The sequence below is a fragment of the Heliconius melpomene genome, chromosome 6 (genome assembly GCF_056956725.1).
Source record: "Heliconius melpomene rosina isolate 202511_hmr_F chromosome 6, ASM5695672v1, whole genome shotgun sequence".
Taxonomy (NCBI): domain Eukaryota; kingdom Metazoa; phylum Arthropoda; class Insecta; order Lepidoptera; family Nymphalidae; genus Heliconius; species Heliconius melpomene.
The window spans coordinates 89,701-106,841 of NC_140394.1; the positions used below are offsets into that span (position 1 = coordinate 89,701).

The following is a 17,141-nucleotide window of genomic DNA, read 5'->3' on the forward strand; positions in this document are numbered from 1 at the left end:
GTTAGCGCCCGGCCGGGAATGCCATCCAAGCCCGGGGCGGTGCTCTTGAGCCGAGATCGGCGTACAGCTTCTTCGAGCTCCTCCTCCTCCACCGGTGGTGTGACGCTGTCCTCGTCGTCCTCCTCTACCTCCTCACGCGCTGCAGGGCGGGCCATACTGGGTGGTGCAAAACTGGCCCGCTGCGGGAATAGCGACGACAGAACCCCTCGGAGAGTGTCCGGTCGGAGTGTCTGCGTCAGTGGTGGTGCCCAAGCCCGTAACCTACCGAGCACCATTCGGTAAGGTGTGCCGTACGGGTCTTGGTCTATCCCCGCGATCAACCGGTCGTGCGACTCGCCTTTCACACGACCGATCTCCTCCTGCAGCTGCGTTCTCGCCTCGACATAGACGCGGTACAGTCGGTCTTCCTCCTCCTGCACCTTCTGTACCCGTCTGCGATAGTGGCTGTACTGGCGTCTCGCCGCAACGCAGGTGTTACGCAGTTGCGCGATCTCCCACGACCACCAGTACACTTGCCGCCGCTGAGGGCGGCGCCCGGAACGGGGCATTGACGCGTCACAGATACGCGTCAGCGCCCCCTGCGCCCAGGATGCGGCGTCTTCTGCAGACGCCAAGCTCTGGGGCAGCCAGGACTCCACTATCGCGGCCTCCTCCAACAACTGCCTGTCGAGACGAGCCAGTTGCCACCGCGGTCCGTACTCTCGCGAGTTTGGACAGGGGGCTGGTTGCACCGCTGAATGTGTGGAGATCTCGTATAAGATGTAAAGGTGATCCGAGAGAGTCTCCACATCATCCAGCACTCGCCAGCCCCGAACACGACGCGCTAGGGCCGGGCTCGCGAACGAAACGTCCACGACGGATCCGCCCAGCCTTCGCACACATGTGTTCTTGGTCCCTCGGTTGAGCACAGACAAACCGGTGGCAACAACCCACTCCGACAGCGTCACACCACGCACGTCCGTCGTTGCGGAGCCCCACACGCTGGACTTCGCGTTGAAATCGCCCGCGACCACCACTTCCGCCGGACGAAATCGCTCTACCATTTCCCCCAATCGTATTAGGAACTCTTCAAACTCCGCGAGAGTTCGATTGGGGGAAAAGTAGACCCCTACGACAACTAGGTCGCCGACAAGTGCTGCGACGCATCCCGCACCCCTCTCTACTCGTGAGAAGGGCGGAGAGCCCGCTGCGACCTGGGTGATAATAGTCACCACCCCGGTGTTGTCGGCTACCCAGTTATCTCTGTCGGGAACGCTGTAGGGCTCCGAAACAACCGCCACCTGGATAGACCACTGCGCCAGGCTTTGGACCAATAAGTCCTGGGCCCGGGCACAGTGGTTTATGTTCGCCTGCAACACACGGAGGGCCATTATTGATCGTCCATGTGTTGCACCACCCCTTCCCTGGCTGGGTGACTTGTACTAGCCGGGGCTTCCGGCCTCGTCCGTCTTCTTCCCCCCTTTTTGGCGCTGGATTTAGCGCAGGTGGCACTACCCGCCTTATGGTTTGCCGGCTTCTGTGCTGCCTCGCAAACCGGGCAGTGTACATCAGCCGAGCACCCACGCTGTTGGTGCCCGGGTTGGCCACACCGGAAGCACTGATTGCTCCGGTCAACATCACTCCTACACATTGCCGCCATGTGGCCAACTTCGTGGCAGCGGAAACAGCGCTGAATGCGAGGCTGCAGCAGTTTTACTCCCGCAGAGACAAACCCTACGAGCAGCCTTCCTTTGCTTACTTTCTGTGCAGCCCCGACAGGGCAGCGAACCCAGGCTGTGCCTAGGCCGGCCCGGTCCTGACGGATCTCACCGACTTTAACGTCGGCCGTCGCGCAGCCACCGACTCGGCTGATTGCGGCCATGACGTCTTCGGAAGTTGCAGAGTCGTCGAGGCCAGTCACCCTCAACTCCGCACACTTTACAGGCCTCGACACCTGCACTTCTTCCGGGCGAAGGACCCCGCGCAGCTTTTCGGCCAGCGCGTCCGCCTTTTCGCCACTATTAGCCCCGGGCAACTCCAACATTCTAGCACCCGTGGATGCTACCCGGAACCTGAGGTCGCTAATACCCAGGTCCTCCAGCTTAATGTTCTCTTTGACCTGGGTTAGCACATCGGTGTAGCTGAGCTTGTCAGCAACCGCTGGCTGCACCTTCAGCACCACCACCTGCGACCTAGGTCGGCGCAACTTTGGTGCTTTCTGTGGCTTTGTCTTAGCCCTTTGCGTCACCGGATTCGCAACGGGAGTCGCTTTCTTCTTCGCCCCCCTCTTCGCCACGACATTCCACCCCTCGGCTAGGTTGGTAGGAGCCGGAGGCAATGGTCGGGGTTCAGCTGGTGCCGTTGGTTCAAGAGGCACCTTTCCCACACCCTTCTTCTTCTTCTTTTTCCCCTGCGGGCCCTTTGGTGCAGGATTAGCCGGCGCCATCAGCGTGGTCACTACGGGCTCAGCTGCCGCCTGTGTCTGACCAGCCTCCTTCCTTTTGTCGGCCGCTAGTGGTGGCCTCAACCTCTTTTCCGGAGGGAGCCGCTCCTTGAAGGCCTCCAGCCTTGTACTGACCATAGTGCCCACTTCCACCATCACAGTGCGCACTATGTCATCGACGGAAAGAGCCTTCGCCGTTTCCCTTGGCGGCTCCACCGGTCCGGAGCGCTCCACATCCGATCTTAGGCGGGCAAACTCTGCTCTCAAGTCCGCCAATTCTGCCTGCAGCCGCGTGTTCGAGGCTCTGAGGAGATGTACTTCCTCGGATGCGGTCCTATTGGCCAAGGTGTTTACGGCCTTGGATATCGCACCGGCAGCCTCCTTCAGGGCCTTCGTAAAGGTACCCTTCAGGTTTCCCGACTTGCTGGCAACCCGGTTTATGACTGCCAGGCTATCTGACACCTGGCAATGCAAGTCTGAGACAAGAGGCTCGTCGAGGCGATATCCAATCGACACGTCCGAGAGCCTGGAACTCGCGCGGCTCTGAATTGCAGCGGTGATATCCACTACTTCCTCCTCCGCCCTCAGCCGACGCTCTTCGCGCTTGGCCTCATTGAGCGACTTTCTGGCAGCCAGGTCGACGCTCCCGCCAGGAGCAGATGGTGGGCCCTGGCTTCTCTTGGCTGCCTTTTCCTTCGCCTCTTCTTCGTCTGAGGACCTAGATTTTTCCTCTTTGTTCCGGCGCCTTTTCCTATCCTTCCGGAACAAGGCCTTACTTCCTTCTTGCGCGTTGGCACTGGTCGAGCCGACGGACATGACACTGTCCGCGTCCGACTCCGAGCCCGCCCAGAACCGACCCCGCGACGAAATGGACGACCTGGACCTCCCACTAATAATTGACGCAATCTCGTCCAGGTCCAGTCGTTCTACAACGACTTGCGCCTTCTTTAGCGCACCTCCTATCGGCACAGGTGCCGGACTGTCGCCCCTCCTGGGCATCAATCTTCCCACAATCCTCTCCTCAGGTTCCACACCCAAAACACCGCCCCTATCGGGCACTCCCGCACCCTCGGCGACCTCCTCGGACAACACAACCACTCCTCCCTTCTCAGCGTCCACACCAATTCCGCCCATCCCAGGCACAACTCCGTCCTTCTCCACCTCCACACTCACTCCGCCCATCTCGGGCCCCTCCCCAGCAACACATCGGTCAGTCTGGCCCCCCCCAGATTCGTGGGGCTTGCGTGCCGAAGCACGGAGGGATTCTCCGATCTCGATGAGACCGGTACCCTCCTGAGGTAAAACAAAATTCTGCTGTACCGACATGTTAAGTTTTTGCTGTTCCACAGCGGGCTTTTCTGTCGGGGTGTGCTCCCCTAGGCCGTGTCCATAACAATGGACTAAAGACACGCCCATGCCTAGCTGGTTTTGGTCCGCGCCGGGAATAAATTCCCGGTCCACTCGCCCGCAAGTGCGAGTGGTTTCCCCTATCCGCCACCTGGGGACGCGCCCAGTAGGAGACCAGCAACTCCCTTGGGCAACCTAACCTAACCTAACCTTTTTTTTTTTTTTTTTTTTTTTTTTTTTTTTTTTTTTTTTTTTTTTTTTTTTTTTAACGTGAGGAAATCCTTTTACGGATACCGGCCCGAGTGGGGACTCGAGCGGGTTATGTGGGACTCGTGGACCGGCTGAAGGCCAATCCCAATACCCACTAAAACCTCACGGTGCTCCTCCTCGACCGCCATTGGCCGCGAGACGCGGGGACTAGAATCGTCCACGAATCGCGGCGGCGGGAGCCTGCTAGGCACGTCGCGGAGTCAAGGGTGTGTGGGCACCCTCGACGGCCTGCTCGGAGTAGCGCGCGGGAGCAACCTGCGCGCGCCTACTCGGGCCAGGTTGGTAGGCAGCCAGCTTCCCCAAGCTGACCGCCCTCTGGCACATTAGGGCGGAAGGCGGCGGTCGTGTGCCGCCCTCCGGCGACCCGGTCTCTTACGGCGGATGGCGACTTCGGCAAAAGCCTCCCTCGCCCGTTCCGCCGACTCCTTCTCGAGCACCACTGCCTCGCAGAAGGACGAAACCGCGTCCCACGACGTCTCGCTGCCGGCCATGGCCTTGACCACGGCCGGCAGGGAAAGGTCGTCCCCGATGACGTCGCGCAAAGCGCGACGTTGAGACGCCCAGGCTGTGCACACCTCCAACGTGTGCTGGGCCGTCTCGTCGAGGCAGTCGTCGCAGTGGTGGCAGCGAGCGTCGGGCTCCCTCCCAGCGATCCGACACAGGTAACCCCCGAAGCAACCATGCCCCGTGAGCACCTGCGTCGTGCGGAAGGTTAGGACGCCGTGACGCCGCGCTAACCACTGGCGGAAAACTGGACGAACCGCCTCGATCGTCAACCGGCCGGCAGATGGTGTCGCCAGCCGGGATTCCCACACTTCTAATGCGGCTTCCCGCTCCTCCTCTGCGCGTGCTGGACTGGCCGGTTCCCCGGACGCTAGGCCCCGACGTCGGCAATAGACCGACGCCAGAGACAGAGCATCCAGATCCCACGGCATGACTCCAGCCAGCACGCACGCCACCTCACCGGAGATGGTCCGGTACCCCCGTATCGCCCGGATGGCCATCACCCTCTGCGCACGTCGCAGCAGAGTGATGTTGTGCCGATCCAGGGCGTCCGCCCATACGGGAGCACCATATAGCGCCATCGATCGGACCACTCCGGTGTACAGCCGACGGCTAGAGGCGCTCGGCCCATCGACGTTGGGCAAAAGGCGCGCCAATGCCGCCGCTGTCTTCAACAGTTTCGGGGCCAAGGATGTAAAATGGCCCCGGAAACTCCACCGACCGTCTAGAACAAGTCCGAGGTACTTCATACTCCTCTTGACGTCGATTCGGACGCCACCGACGACGATGTGGGCATCTGCCGGTGGGCCCTTTCGAGGAGCATGGAAGTATAACGCCTCGGACTTGTTCAGGGCAACCTCCAGGCCCAGTCTTCTAATTCGGCCGACGACGTCGGCCACTCCGGCCGTTGCGAGCACCGCAGCCTCGCGATAAGTCCTCTGCTGCGCCAAGACCAGCGTGTCATCGGCATAGCAGAGGACTCCAACTCCTCGTAGGGTGTCGCCTCTCAACACCCAGTCGTACCCGATGTTCCACAGGAGCGGCCCGAGAACCGAGCCCTGTGGAACACCGCACGACACTTCATACACCTCCCATCCTCCTCCAGGAGCCGGAAACGTCACGGACCTCCCGGACAGGTAAGCCCCGATGACGCGGCGCAGGTATGGAGGCACGCGGTGATAGACAAGTGCCTCCTCAATGCAGGGCCAAGGCAGGGAGTTAAAGGCGTTGGCGATGTCTAAAGACACCGCCAAAACTCCATCGCCCAGGGCCACCGCATCCTGCGCATGGGACTTCACCCTCAGTATGGCATCCACCGTCGAGCACCCCCTGCGGAAGCCATACTGGAGGTCCGAGAGGTCCGGACCTGTCCGCTCCAAGTGGCGCTGCAACCTCCTCGTCACAACCCGCTCGAAGAGTTTTGCGATCTCGCTCAAGAGCACAATTGGCCTGTAAGCCGAGGCCGAGTCCGCCGGGCGACCCTCCTTCTTAAGGAGGACTAGCCTGCCTGTCTTCCACCGCTGTGGAATTATGGCTTGAGCCAGACAGGCAGAGAATAGTCCTCTCACTCTGGGCCCAAGGATGTTAAGGGCCAGAGTTAACGCCCTCCCAGGAACGCCATCAAGGCCGGGTGCGGTGCTCTTGCCGCGAGATCGGCGAACTGCTTCCTCCAGCTCCTCCTCCTCCACCTGTGGTGCGACGCTGTCCTCCTCCTCTTGCGGTGCAGGGCGGGCCATTGAAGGTGGTGAAAAATTGGCCCGCTGCGGGAACAGTGACGACAGAACCCCTCGGAGAATGTCCGGTCGGAGTGTCTGCGTCAGTGGCGGAGCCCAAGCCCGTAGCTTGCCAAGTACCATACGGTAAGGCGTGCCAAACGGGTCTTGGTCTATTCCCGCGAGCATCTGGTCGTGTGACTCGCCTTTCACACGACCGATCTCCTCCTGCAACCGCGTTCTCGCCTCGACATACAATTGGTACAGTCGGTCTTCCTCCTCCTGCACCTTCTGTACCCGCCTGCGATAGTGGCTGTACTGGCGTCTCGCCGCAACGCAGATGGTACGCAGTTGCGCGATCTCCCACGACCACCAGTACACCTGCCGCCGTTGAGGGCGGCGCCCGGAACGGGGCATTGACGCGTCACAAATACGCGTCAGCGCCCCCTGCGCCCAGGATGCGGCGTCTTCTGCAGACGCCAAGCTCTGGGGCAGCCAGGATTCCACTATCGCGGCCTCCTCCAACAATTGCCTGTCGAGGCGACCCAATTGCCACCGCGGTCCGCACTCTCGCGAGTTTGGACTGGGGGTTGGTTGCACCGCCGAATGTGTGGAGATCTCGTAAGAGATGTAAAGGTGATCCGAGAGAGTCTCCACATCATCCAGCACTCGCCAACCCCGAACACGACGCGCTAGGGCCGGGCTCGCGAACGAAACGTCCACGACGGATCCGCCCAGCCTTCGCACACACGTGTTTGTCGTCCCCCGGTTGAGCACCGACAAACCGGTGGCAATCACCCACTCGGACAGCGTCACACCACGCACATCCGTCGTTGCGGAGCCCCACACGCTGGACTTCGCGTTGAGATCGCCGGCCACCAACACCTCCGCCGGACGAAATCGCTCTACCATTTCCCCCAATCGTATGAGGAACTCTTCAAACTCCGCAAGAGTTCGATTGGGGGAAAAGTAGACCCCTACGACAACGAGGTTGCCGACAAGTGCGGCGACGCATCCCGCACCCCTCTCTACTCGTGAGAAAGGCGGGGAGCCCGCGGCGACCTGGGTGATCACAGCCACCACCCCGGTGTTGTCGGCTACCCAGTTGTCTCTGTCGGGAACGCTGTAGGGCTCCGAAACAACCGCCACATGTATCGACCACTGCGCCAAGCTTTGGACCAATAAGTCTTGGGCTCTGGCACAGTGGTTGATGTTCGCCTGCAGAACTCGTTCGGCCATTGTTAAACGAGCATAGGCTGCTCCACCGCGGCCCTAGATTGGGCTTCAGGTTGGGCTTGGCTCGACGTCGCCTTCCCTCTTCCGCCTTTGCTGCGCTTCGATTGCGCACAGATCTTTGCGCATGCTGCGCTGCCGGCCAGGTGGTCTGCAGGTCTCTGCGCATCCTCGCACGCCGGGCAGTGTGGAGCATCCGAGCACGTGGCTTGCTTGTGCCCGGGACGCCCACACCTAAAACATTGTGAGCTCCTGTCCACACCCACACATTTTGCCGCTACATGCCCCGTTTCGTGGCAGCGGAAACAACGCACCACCCGCTGCTGCAGCAGCGTCACTTTCGCTGACACGAAACCCACCAGAAGGCGACCTCCGCTCACCTTCTTGGCAGCCACTACCGGACAGCGGACCCAGGCAGTGCCAAGACTGCCACGGTCACGCCGAACCTCCCCGACCTTGATGGCGCCGACATCGCAACCACCGACTCTGCTGACAGCTGCGGCAACCTCCTCCGACGTAACCGAGTCGTCCAGCCCACTAACCCGTAGCTCCGCGCATTTAGTGGGCCTGGAGACTTGGACTTCACTCTCGTCCAGCACTGCCCGCAACTTTTGCGCAAGAGCATCCGCCTTGTCACCCGAGTTGAGCCCCGGGATTTCCAGTAGCCTCGCGCCAGTTGAGGCTACTCGGAATCTCATATCCGAGATGTCCAGCTCTCCGAGGTCAACCTTGGCCTTCAGCTGGGTGAGCACCTGACTGTAGGTCAAGTTGCTGTCAGCCGCGCTGGGTTGAAGCTTTAGCGCCACTACAGCGGACCGCGGCGGTCTAAGTTTCGGGATTTTTGGCGTCTTTGGCGCTTTTGCCCCCGTTCCCTTCTTGGATTGCCGCTGAGCAGCAATAGCAGCAGGCTTCTTTTTGCCTCCCTTCCTGGCAACCACATTCCACCCTTCTGACAGGTCAGCTGGCGCAGGTGGAATTGGACGTGGCTGCGAGGCGTTTGTCACCGGAGCTGTCAGGGTCTTTTTGCCCTTGCCCTTTCCCTTGCCAGGCTTTCCTGGCTTCTGGCCCCTTGTCGAGGCAGGATTAGCGGGAGCTACCAGAGTAGTGTTCCCTGTCGCCTCTATACCCGCCGATGTTGAGGCGGTCTCCTTTTGCGAACTCTTCGACGCCGCCAGCGGGGGACGCATGCTTCTCTCCGGCAGAAGCCGGTTCTGTAGGCCTTCTATCCGGGCGCTTACCATCGTTCCGACTTCTATCATAATGGCGCGGCGCAACTCAGCGTCAGAACACCCAGGCTGACTAATGCCAGGCTCTACCACTTGTCTCCTTTGTGTTTGGAGGTCAGCCCGTAAAAGACTGACCTCGTTTCGCAACTCGGCCATTTCATTGCGCAGCTTATTGTTGTGAGCGCGCAACTGAGCTACTTCTTCCGTCGCCGTACGCTGGGCCAGTTCATCTACCGCCATTCCTATGGCCCTTGCCGCCTGCTTTAGAGCCTTGGTGAAGGTCCCTTTTAGGTTGCCCGATTTGGTGGCAACCTTTCTTATCACCGCAAGGCTGTCTACCACCTGGTTCTTCAAGTCAGACGCAAGTATGGCCTCGTCTTGCTCTTTTTCGGACGGCAGAGTCATGTCCGAGAGCCTGGAGCTAGCCCTGGCCAGGGCGGCCGCAGCGCCGTCCGTCCCCTCCTGCTCTGACCTCAGCAGCAACTCCTTCCTTTCTGCCTCACTGAGACCTTTCCGCCTCCTCATGGCAACCATTTTTGGCGCCGGTCTATCTGGCTCCCCTTCACCAGAAGACCCCGACTGATCGATCGGCTTCCGAGGCCTCTTCCGCCTGTCCTTTAAGAATTGTGCCCGTGTCCTTGACCTCTCCGACACCATCGACACAAAACTTTCAGTATCTGAGTCCTTTGACTCCGACGCTCCCCACAACCGTCCATATGACGATCCGGACCCTCGTCTCGACCTGACACTACCGACAGTCGACATTCCGTCACCAGCGTCCAATCTGGTCAGAACCACTCTTGGCTCCTTCCACACTCCTACGTTCTGGCCATCTCCAACTGACCCCTCCGCAGCGACACTCGAAACAGACACTCTCCGAGACGCCGCAACAACACCGACAACTTCCTCCGCCTTAAGCACAACTACTCCGCCCTTCTCAGGCAACATGACATCGCCGCCCTTCTCGGGCTCAACACAATCCACCTCATCGTTTTGGTTTTTTTGTTTAAGAAATTCCATGTTGTTCCCACGAGTGTGGGGGAAAAACGGTCCATCCGAGCAGTGCCCCCTGTACTCGGATAAGCCTATTACGCCAGGGTGTCGGCCGGTACCCTGGCGGGACCAGCAGTAGCGACTGATCTCCCCATCAGCCATGAACCCCTCGCGCTGCTTCGCCGCTTGGGTTGGGGTAATTTTTTTATAGAGGTTTTCTTCCTCGCAGCCCGGCCGGTTAAGGCAAGGCCCTCGGTTCCACTCCTGATTACGAGACATGACCGCAACCAAGAGTGGAGTTCCGATATATTCGGCGCAGGCACATCACTGCACCTGCGTGGCGGTAGGGTGAGTACACACCACGCGCGCCCTCCGGTTCCTCACACTGTGTCCTCTGCATGACAGAGGACACGCGGAGAACCACGTCGGATTATTAGCCAGCGAGCAATCATTACCCAAGGACGAATCCTGTAGGCACCAATTACTCGCCGCCCAGGGTGCACCGGCCCGCAACACTGTTCGTCCCCCCCGAACGACAAGCATTCGAGAAAGGGCCAACAGCGAGCGAACACACGAGGAGGTTATCCGACCAAGCACCCCAGCCGCCGGGCAACCTAACCTAACCTAACCTAACCTAACCTAACCTAACCTAACCTAACCGTCGGGATAAAAATTTCCCTAAACCACCCAAATTTTGTTCTATCTTCCTGAAATTTGGCATTTGTGTCTAAACCTAATTGTTTGTTTATATAATAGTCTAAGTTTTAACATTAATTGTATATTTTTCCAAAAATTTAACTTAGAATAATTTTCATATAAAAATTTCATACGAAATTTTTTCTTCCAAATTTTTTGTCTATATTTTTAGTTTATTTTAGATTAATTTCGCAGGGTCGAGTTGGCTCTGCGACTGTATATAATTATTTTTAAGATTTGTGTAAATTTTGTGCTATTTTAGCGCAAAATACTCTCGATTTTGACAATTTTTCGGGGTTTTTCAGCGATTAAACGCGTAAATCCCGCCCCACTCGGACTTGACGCATATCAGCTCGTAGGCCTTCACGAGCCCGATCTTTTGACACCAGAATTTTTAAAATCCGTCCGATAGATTCTGAGTTTTTGGCCCTCCCGCCCACCCTTTACTCGCTCAGCTAGGTAGGATAGATTCCTGTGGGTGAAAATTTTAGTGCTCCGATCGCGCTGATTTTTGGTAGGAACGCTGTCAGTAGCCAGAAAGCTAAGATGGACTACAAACGAATGTTCCAAGCGTCGCCAAACACTGCCAAAAAGACTTCTACATCTCAGTCTCCTTCAGAGGCTGGGACTAGTCGTCAGGACAACACCGGTTCCGCGTCTGGCACTGCTGAGGCTGCTGACAGTAGAAGCAGCTCTCCAGATCTCGATTTCTTGCTGGCCATGTCCTCTGATAAAGAAATAGAGTCAATAGAACCAGAAGTACCCGCCACTAAACCGAAAGGTAAAACCAAAGCCTCCAAACCAGATAATAAAACTCTCCCTGTATTTGCAAATACAGTCAAAGATCTCCGCTCTCTCAACCACGCTGTCACCACTCTGGCCAGACATATTATATACGCCATCCATGAAAATAAGAGCGTCACATCCGTCAACAAACGTTTCATAGTTCAGGCCGCTGAAGAAATAGGTTTAGCGGCCGACATTTATTTTGAGGCCAATTTTAATCCAGAGTCTTGTGCTCCACCCCCTGAAACACCTGCACCAGCCCCAGCTTCTGGTCCAGTTAGTGATAACAGCGCTCTGAAAGAAGAAATAGTCACAGCAATGAGAGAAGAGATTTCAAAGCTGAAAGAAGAACTTACCTCCAACATCGGTGCCTCCTACGCGCAGGTAGCTGCCGCGAAACCTCCTCCGCCCCCTGAGAAGTCCCCCAAGTCCTCGTACAAGCCAGCCATCGTTGTATCCCCCGTTGAAGAGTCTGAAAATAAACAAGAAACTATTAATAAATTTAAAAAGAGTGTCTCCTTCCGAGAAAAAAGTTACGCGCCTATTCGGGTAAAAGCGATAACTAAAAATAAAGTAAGGGTGGAGTTTCACAACGAAGCCCAATGCAACGAAACATTGGAGCAATTAAAGACCTCCACAGTAGTAAGCGCCGAACCGGCTAAAAAACTCCGTCCAATGCTCATTCTCAAGGGGGTGTCCAAGGACATTCCTCTTGAGGACTTGTCATCCATTGTCATCCAACAAAATCCCTCGATTAAGCAAATTATAAAGGAACCAGACGACTTAAAACTTCGTTTTAAGCGTAACAATAACAAAAATCCCAATTTATACAACGCAGTTTTTATAGTCGCCCCAGAAGTGTGGCGAGAAGCTACGCAACTGGGCCGTTTAAATGTCGATTATCAACAAGTTTTCGTGGGGGACTTCTCTCCTTTCATCCAATGTTACAAGTGTCTGCAGTTCGGGCACATCAGTAAAAACTGTCAGTCTGACTGCAGGCCTTGTGCACATTGTGCTGAAACTTCCCATCAGGATTCTGAATGCCCACACTCCCTTAGTAATTCTACCCCTAATTGTTTTAACTGCTCAAAGCATAACCGGAAAACTAACAGTAAATTAAACACAGAACATTCAGCCATCTCATCCAATTGTCCTACAGTCCAATATATGATAAGTCAAATTAAGTGTAAAATTGATTGTGGGATCTAAAATACCTCGCTGAGACTTCATTTAATTGTATATATTTTTGTAAATATTTTAGTCTTATTTTATCCTTTAATTTTTACCTTTATGGTGTCCTCATTTGTTTTAAAAATCTGTCTTTGCACAGTAATATACAATTATGTTGTCATCAAACTTATAGTTATCTAAGAAAATTTGAAAATTAAAAAATTTTGTTTTGTTGATTTTAATGTAAAAAGTTGTTTCTAAAATATTTGTCTTAAAAAATGTGTCTTAAAAAGAATTGTTAAAAAAATAATATTTGTTGTTTTCTCATCTTATATAAAAGTGTTGAAATTGTCTTTGGACAAAATGTGTCTCAAAATGTTTCCTTGTCATAAAATTAAAATTATTTGGTTGAAAATTTATCTATGTCCTAAATAAAAAGTTATAAAATACATAATGTTATAAAAGTATAGTAAGTCCATCAAGTCTGCATGACCGACTCCGGCCGCCCGTATACATTAGCGAGGACTGCGGTCGGGAGTGTGGATTGGAAACAGTAATAAAATTCAAAGTAATGGGCTTCAACACCCCAAAAAAAAAAAAAAAAAAAACCTAACCTAACCTAAACCTAAACCTAACCCAAACACTGGTGTTTTATTCGATGATGTCTTTAGTAAATAATTAGAGATAAATAGTGCATATCAATCATTTTTCTCTTATTATTTTAGTTTATTAGTGAACGTTAAACAAGATTTATTTTTTTTTTTTGTTAATATATTTTAATTCCATTATATGAAAAATTTAAGACTATCGCGTCTTAAATTATTATTGAAGTGAAGCTTACAGTTTAGTGTATAGTTAGTGTTTAAGTATGTTAAAATATTCTATACAAAAAAAAAAAAAAAAACTTTTGAACAATTCTAAACCTAAGTAAAATAATGGCTACAAAACTCTATACACTTAATAATCTCTCTACAACCCTAGCAACCGTCAAACAAACATGTCAGGAAAAATTTTCACTGTTGATATAAATTAATAAATAATTTAGAAAAAAAAGTACAAAACCATAAGAAAATTGGATACAAAAATATGATCTGGATTACTAGAATTAAAACAAATATTGGTAAAAGATGGCACAAGAGTTAAAAAAAAAAAAAAAAAAAAAAAAAATAGTGACGGATGCCAGGAGGACAAGTGCACTCCCAACACCACGGGCGGAGATGTTGCCCTTCGAATTCGCAACCGTCGTCGTCAGAAGACGACTATTGCACTGCGCCTTCGACTGCGGGTTCGGAGGAAGGAATGTCAGAGTCGGAAGGGCCGGCTTTAAGACCACGCCGGCGCGCCGACATCCCACCATCGGAGGGTTTGGAGCCAGGAGTGTCGAGGATGCTCAACAAGGCTCCCGCTACCGGTGGTAAAGTGCCTCGTATGAGATGGTCTCAACAGCTGAATGAGAGTGTCATGCGTGCGTACTATAGGGCAACAGAAGGGGGAACTAACCTCACTGCGTATCGTTCAAGGTTACTGTATGTTTCAGGAGCTTGAACCAACAGCGACCGTTACTGCACAGCGACTGTCGGACAGGGTGCGGATCATTCAGCGACGTCATCTGCTGGATGAATCCGTACTGGAAAGGCTACGCTTGAGCTTTCAGCAGGTCAATACTACCAACAACAACAGTTGCGACATCCGGTCACAGTTCCAGCACGCCAACATTGAGTCGCAAGGTAATATTGAGTTGTCTGTGAGTGCCCAGGATGATGAGCGATTGAGGAGAAGCTTGAAAGATGCTATTTTGGAATATGGTTCCATTCCGGTAAATCTCAGACCAAAATTACCTCGTTTGCCTATGCATAGACGTAACATAGCACTAGTGAGGATTCTAGATCAACATTTGCCAAGTCATTTTAACAACTGTAACGCATTGCATTCATTGTTGTATTGTGGTGCTGTAGCTGTATGTCGTGTTGCTGGTGTACAGTTCCCAAATAAAGGGGGTACCAAGGCATCAAAGCATACGGTGCCGGCATGGCAGTACAACACTGAAAAGCGTATCAATATGACTAGAATCCTCATTGGCAAGCTAATAAGTTTCAAGTCGGGTAATCGTCGACCGAGGGTCATGCAGTTTGTGGCGGAAGCATTTGCTGGAACAAATTTAAAGCCCAGTGAGTATATGGCTAACGTCACAAACCGTATTGACTTTCTGAAACAGAAACTCTATGCATTGGCAAAACGCATTAGAAGATATAGAGAACGATGGGATCGATACAATCAGAATAGTGCCTTTCAAAAGAACCAACGGAGTGTATACAGGAAATGGGAACGTTCTGGGGATAGTGTGGTTAATTGCGAGATCCCGAATCCAGATGCTAGTGCTGGTTTTTGGCGTAGTATATGGTCGACTCCTGTTGAACACACTGAGGGTGAATGGTTTTGTGATATTGTGAAAAATTGCGAAAATATTATACCAATGCCATCAATAAAAATAAGCGAAAGTGACGTGAGGTGTGCTATTCGTTATGCTAGTAATTGGAAATGTCCCGGGCTAGATGGGTTGCATAATTTCTGTCTGAAGTGGTTTCGCAGTTCACATTCCGTTTTCGCAACACAATTCCAGGATGCCCTTGACTCTGGATCGTTACCAACATTTCTGACAACAGGTGTGACATTCCTGTCATACAAATCCGGATGTACCACGGAGCCTAAAAACTATCGCCCAATAACATGCTTACCTACCATCTATAAGCTCCTTACATCTATTCTGAATAAAAAAATCACAGGACATATTGTTCGTAACAAAATTTTGGCACCGACTCAGAATGGATGTAAGGCTGGTGGCCGTGGTACAAAGGAACTTCTTCTCATTGACACAACTATAAGCCAACAGGTAAGGCGGAACAGGAAAAATCTCACTACTGCTTGGATAGACTATAAGAAGGCATATGATTCAGTGCCACATACTTGGCACTTGAAGGTCTTGGAGTTATATAAGATTGATATTACTTTGAGATCATTTTTGGAGGCTTGTATGGGACAATGGGTCACTGTGCTTCGTCATCTAGGGGAGTGTGATATTCCTGCAACGTCTGAACCGATAAGGATAAAGAGGGGTATATTTCAGGGTGACAGTCTGAGTCCTTTATGGTTTTGCCTAGCTCTAAATCCTCTTAGCACTTTGTTAGAGGATTCAGGTTTAGGTTTTCGTCTTCGCCGGGGGGGTAAGGTCATATCTCACTTGCTGTACATGGATGATCTGAAATTATTTGCGTCAAAACGTTCTGATCTTATGCGGCTACTAAAGGTAACTCAAACCTTTAGTAGTGATATAGGAATGGAATTTGGCGTCGATAAATGTGCTAGCATGCATGTAGTGCGGGGGAGTGTGATCAGATCTGATAATATTTGCATTTCAGATTCTGTTTCCTTCAGAACTTTTGGTGAAGGTGAGACTTATAAATATCTTGGAATGTCTGAAGCATTGGGTATTGATGAGCGGAGCATAAAGCAATTGGTGAAGGAGCGTTTCTTTAGCCGCCTGAAAAAAGTGCTAGGCAGCCTTTTATCTGGTGGCAACAAGGTGCGTGCTTTCAACGGTTGGGTTATGCCGCTTTTAGCCTATACTTTTGGCATTGTAAGATGGATACAGTCTGAGTTAGACTCCGTAGATCGCCAAATACGTAAATTGTTGACGACATACCGAATGCACCATCCGCGTTCGTCTGAGACTGAGACTGAGACTGTATATCCCGCGTAAGTGTGGAGGTCGTGGCTTTTGAATGTCAAGAACCTCCATAACCACGAGGTATGCAGTCTTAGAGAATATTTTCTCAAGATTGACGTGGATATGCACAAGGATGTGGTAACAGTTGACAAAGGCCTTACTCCTCTTTCCTTGGGCAAAGAGAACTGGCGTCGGCCTGTAGTACTTACTACTTCTGATCGCATGGCTGTATGGAAGAGCAAGGAGCTGCATGGTAGATTCCATAGAGCCCTAGTGGGCCAGGACGTGGATACTGTTTCATCATTATCTTGGTTACAGTTCGGGGATCTTTTCGGAGAAACTGAAGGTTTTGTCTGTGCAATTATGGACGAAGTTATCAAGACACGGAACTACCAGAGACATATTATGAAAGATGGCACTATCGACATCTGCCGGGCGTGTCATCGACCTGGGGAGTCCCTCAGACATATTGTCTCTGGTTGTTCTCATCTTGCTAATGGCGAGTATTTGCATAGACACAATCAAGTAGCCAAGATAATACACCAGCAACTTGCTCTTCAATATGGCCTTGTAGAATTGGAGGTGCCTTACTACAGGTACAATCCCATGTCTGTTCTTGAAAATAGCTGTGCTTTGCTCTACTGGGATCGGTCTATTATTACTGACAGGTATATTGTTGCCAATAGACCTGATATAGTACTAGTAGACCGAGCGGCGCGCCGCGCAGTGATTGTTGACGTTACTATCCCACATGATGAAAATCTCGTGAAGGCCGAAAAAGAAAAACAATCTAAATATTTGGACCTAGCCCATGAGATTACCGCCATGTGGGATGTCAATGCGACTATCATTGTGCCGATAGTGGTTTCGGTTAACGGTCTAATAGCGAAAAGCCTCGACCAACACCTTAAGAGGCTATCGCTTAGCTGTTGGATCAAGAACCGGATACAGAAGGCAGTAATACTTGAGACGGCACGTATTGTTCGGAGGTTCCTCTCTCTGGAGCCCTAGCCACCGATGGCTTGGACCCTTGTCCCGCCCTCGGAAGTGTGGTTTTT

At 52.6% G+C, this 17,141-nt stretch overlaps 1 protein-coding gene across 1 annotated transcript; it reads left to right on the forward strand.

Moving 5' to 3' along the window:
* The first annotated feature begins 13,535 nt into the window (after nucleotides 1–13,535).
* Nucleotides 13,536–16,116, forward strand: LOC146537984 (uncharacterized). The gene is made up of 2 exons (XM_085187008.1): nucleotides 13,536–13,838; nucleotides 13,897–16,116. The coding sequence occupies exons 1-2, from the start codon at nucleotides 13,536–13,538 to the stop codon at nucleotides 16,114–16,116; spliced, it is 2,523 nt and encodes an 840-aa protein (XP_085043134.1).
* The last annotated feature ends 1,025 nt before the right edge of the window (nucleotides 16,117–17,141 follow it).